At 52.6% G+C, this 3,827-nt stretch overlaps 1 protein-coding gene across 1 annotated transcript; it reads left to right on the forward strand.

The window, feature by feature from the left end:
• Positions 1 to 1,576: 1,576 nt before the first annotated feature.
• On the forward strand, positions 1,577 to 3,788 carry LOC136535452 (3-ketoacyl-CoA synthase 6-like). The gene is made up of 2 exons (XM_066527717.1): positions 1,577 to 2,505; positions 2,592 to 3,788. The coding sequence occupies exons 1-2, from the start codon at positions 1,795 to 1,797 to the stop codon at positions 3,363 to 3,365; spliced, it is 1,485 nt and encodes a 494-aa protein (XP_066383814.1). The 5' UTR covers positions 1,577 to 1,794; the 3' UTR covers positions 3,366 to 3,788.
• The last annotated feature ends 39 nt before the right edge of the window (positions 3,789 to 3,827 follow it).

The following is a 3,827-nucleotide window of genomic DNA, read 5'->3' on the forward strand; positions in this document are numbered from 1 at the left end:
TGTTAATGTTTCTCATTCATGTGATGGTCATGCTAGCTAGCAGTTGTTGCTATTAGTATGTATAGTTTAGCATCAATAATGGATGACATTTTCACATGCTGCTTGTTACATCTATTTCTTCGAAATACTAAATTAAAATATGGCTAGATTTGACTAAATGTGATCCATTATTGATACCAGCTAGGTTTAGCTCATATCGATAATCATGTTGGCCGTGCGAACTGCAAAGCGACGAGGGAGAAGCTCTGGAAGCTGTTTGGAGCGGGCAAAAAACCATCTATGTGATTCGTCGTGTATTTCTTCCGAGACAATCTGACCGACCGTATGAGGCGTCGTCCTCGGAAAAACCATGCATTTCTTTCATTCGTCCATACATATGATCCAGGCAACGAGCATATCTACTGATACCGAGACAGTCTGACCGACCGTGTATGCGCCGTCCTTTGGAAAACCATGTTTTTTCATATAACCCAGGTAACGAGTATCTGCTGATATGCGACTGTTTTTGAGTTCTGACGCTTTCATACCTGATGATACCTTGGCGGTTGGCAAACGGCCCATCGACTGCTGATCCAAGTTGCGCTAGGCAAAGCCGTGAAACCGTAGGTAGTACAGTACGTACCTTCCTGACCATAGTCGACACATGGTTTGTTCGATTGCTTGATAAGCCATGGTTGAAACTATTGTTGACTGATTTATTGTGAGAGAAAAATATTGTTCGTTGGTTAAAAAAGTACGGCTTATAAGCCAAGTGAACAGGACGACCGTCCAAACCAGCCGTCGAACCGATCCTGGAGATTGATCGAGTTCATTCACCGGTTATCGCACTCGTTGCCCTACCTGGATCAGTTTTGAATTTTTAAAAATCAGTTTTTGTCTTTAGTTTCTAAAATCTGAATTCTGAGCCAAAAAAAAAAACTAGTAAAGGTGTTTAGATCCTTCAATTTTAAAGAATCTAACTTCAAGTATTGCTCTATGGGTCATAACAAAAACTTGAAAAAACTAGGTATCAATAACTTCAGGTATTGCTCTACCAGTTTTTGTCATAACAGAAACCGAGAGAGATTCATGTTTAGTTCGCCCAAGTTGGGGACGTCCAATTTACTGTAGCTACACTGTAGGTACAGTAGCGTTTTGTTTTTATTTGGTACTAGTTGTCCAACCGTTGACTAATTAGACTCAAAACGTTCGTCTCGTAAAGTACAACCAAATTGTGCAATTAGTTTTTGATTTCATCAATATTTAGTACTCCATGTATATACCACAAGTTTGATGTGACAGGGAATCTTCTTTTTACATAGTGTCAAAGTTGGGAATTTAGTGGAACTAAACATAACCTAGTTTTTGTCATCAATAACTTGAAAAAGCTAGGTATCAATAGCCTTAGCAACCGCCCCGGCCCGGAGCAGCTAGCCAGTCGGCGGGCCCCGCTACAAGACCAGGCGGCAACTCTCTGGGCTCTGGTTGGCGGCGGTAGCCGGGATCTCATTTAAACTACCCATCTGCCCCTGATTTAATTAGGGGTGTCACTCGCCCTCGCTCGCGGCTCCCCCACTATATTAAGACCCCACCACGGCACCACCTCCTTCGCAAACAAACACACAAACACCGCACCGCAACGCACCCGGCTAGGGAAGCAAGCTCTTTTCTTCCGCTGTGCGCAACGCACGGCACGCTGGTTTGGTTGCAGCGTCCCCCGCCAAGACGCTGCCGAGAGCTAGAGGCGTCGTCGCAGGCAAACAAAGGCTAGCTAGTCGTGAGCAGCAGCAGCAGCAGCAGGCGGGCAACAACAACATGCCGACTGGCGGCGTGTTCTCCGGGTCGGTGAACCTCAAGTACGTCAAGCTCGGGTACCAGTACCTGGTGAACCACTTCCTGACGCTGCTGCTGGTGCCGGTGATGGCCACCACGGCTCTGGAGCTGGCGCGCCTCGGCCCCGGCGAGCTGCTCTCGCTGTGGCGGTCGCTGGAGCTGGACCTGGTCCACATCCTCTGCTCCGCGTTCCTCGTCGTCTTCGTCGGCACCGTGTACGTGATGTCGCGCCCCAGGCCCGTGTACCTGGTGGACTACGCCTGCTACAAGCCCCCCGCCAGCTGCCGCGTGCCCTTCGCCACCTTCATGGAGCACACGCGCCTCATCAGCGACGACGACAAGAGCGTGCGCTTCCAGACCAGGATCCTGGAGCGCTCGGGGCTCGGCGAGGACACGTGCCTCCCGCCCGCCAACCACTACATCCCGCCCAACCCCAGCATGGAGGCCTCGCGCGCCGAGGCGCAGCTCGTCATCTTCTCCGCCATCGACGACCTCGTCCGCCGCACGGGGCTCAAGCCCAAGGACATCGACATCCTCGTCGTCAACTGCAGCCTCTTCTCGCCGACGCCGTCGCTGTCCGCCATGATCATCAACAAGTACAAGCTCCGTAGCAACATCCGGAGCTTCAACCTGTCGGGGATGGGATGCAGTGCCGGGCTCATCTCCATCGACCTCGCGCGGGACATGCTCCAGGTAATAATTAATAAGTAACTGACCACCTACTACTACTGATAGGTCGATTAATTCCTTCTAATTCTTTCATATATACACACACACAGGTGCACCCGAACTCGAACGCGCTGGTGGTGTCGACCGAGATCATCACCCCCAACTTCTACCAGGGGAGCCGGCGCGACATGCTGCTTCCCAACTGCCTGTTCCGGATGGGCGCGGCGGCGATCCTGCTGTCCAACCGGCGGCGCGAGGCCCGGCGCGCCAAGTACCGGCTGGTGCACGTGGTGAGGACGCACAAGGGCGCGGACGACCGCGCGTACCGGTGCGTGTACCAGGAGGAGGACGACCAGGGCTTCTCGGGCATCTCGCTCTCCAAGGAGCTGATGGCCATCGCCGGCGACGCGCTCAAGTCCAACATCACCACCATGGGCCCGCTGGTGCTGCCCATGTCGGAGCAGCTGCTCTTCTTCTTCCGCCTGGTGGGGCGCAAGCTCATCAACAAGACCTGGAAGCCCTACATCCCGGACTTCAAGCTGGCGTTCGAGCACTTCTGCATCCACGCGGGCGGGCGCGCCGTCATCGACGAGCTGCAGAAGAACCTGCAGCTGTCGCCGCGCCACGTGGAGGCGTCCCGCATGACGCTGCACCGGTTCGGCAACACCTCCAGCAGCTCCCTCTGGTACGAGCTCGCCTACATCGAGGCCAAGGGCCGCATGCGCCGCGGCGACCGCGTCTGGCAGATCGGATTCGGCAGCGGGTTCAAGTGCAACAGCGCCGTCTGGAAGTGCCTCCGCAGCATCAAGACGCCCACCAACGGGCCCTGGGACGACTGCATCCACCGCTACCCCGTCGACGTCCCGGAGGTCGTCAAGCTGTGACCTACGGGCTACGGCTACGACAAGGAGCGAGCTCCACCGCCGCCACCGCCGCCGTACTGTCCCCCTTGTACGTCCCGAGAAGCGTTTCGCTTAAAATTTGGTTTTGCTGTTCCTGTTCCTTCTTCTCTGCTGTTCTCTTCTCTTCCTTTTTCTTCGCTATTACAAATGGTAAAAAGAAGAAGAAAGATCCATATATACTCTGATTGTTGCAAGTATGACACGAGGAATGGTCATCACAGGGAGATTAAATTTAGTTCTTGCTGGATGTTTCACGTGGGCGTACTGTCAAAATTGTCATATCCCAGGGAATGGGTGATTGGAATTTGCTTGAATGGCAAGGAGTCGAGCACTTGTAAATTGTAATCCATGTTGTAACCAGTGAAAGGGATACATGCATTCTCCTGATAGTTGTTGAACCAATCATCTCTGCCTGTTAATTTCTTGTCACTTATTTGTAGAATA

This window comes from Miscanthus floridulus, chromosome 2, assembly GCF_019320115.1.
Source record: "Miscanthus floridulus cultivar M001 chromosome 2, ASM1932011v1, whole genome shotgun sequence".
Lineage (NCBI taxonomy): Eukaryota > Viridiplantae > Streptophyta > Magnoliopsida > Poales > Poaceae > Miscanthus > Miscanthus floridulus.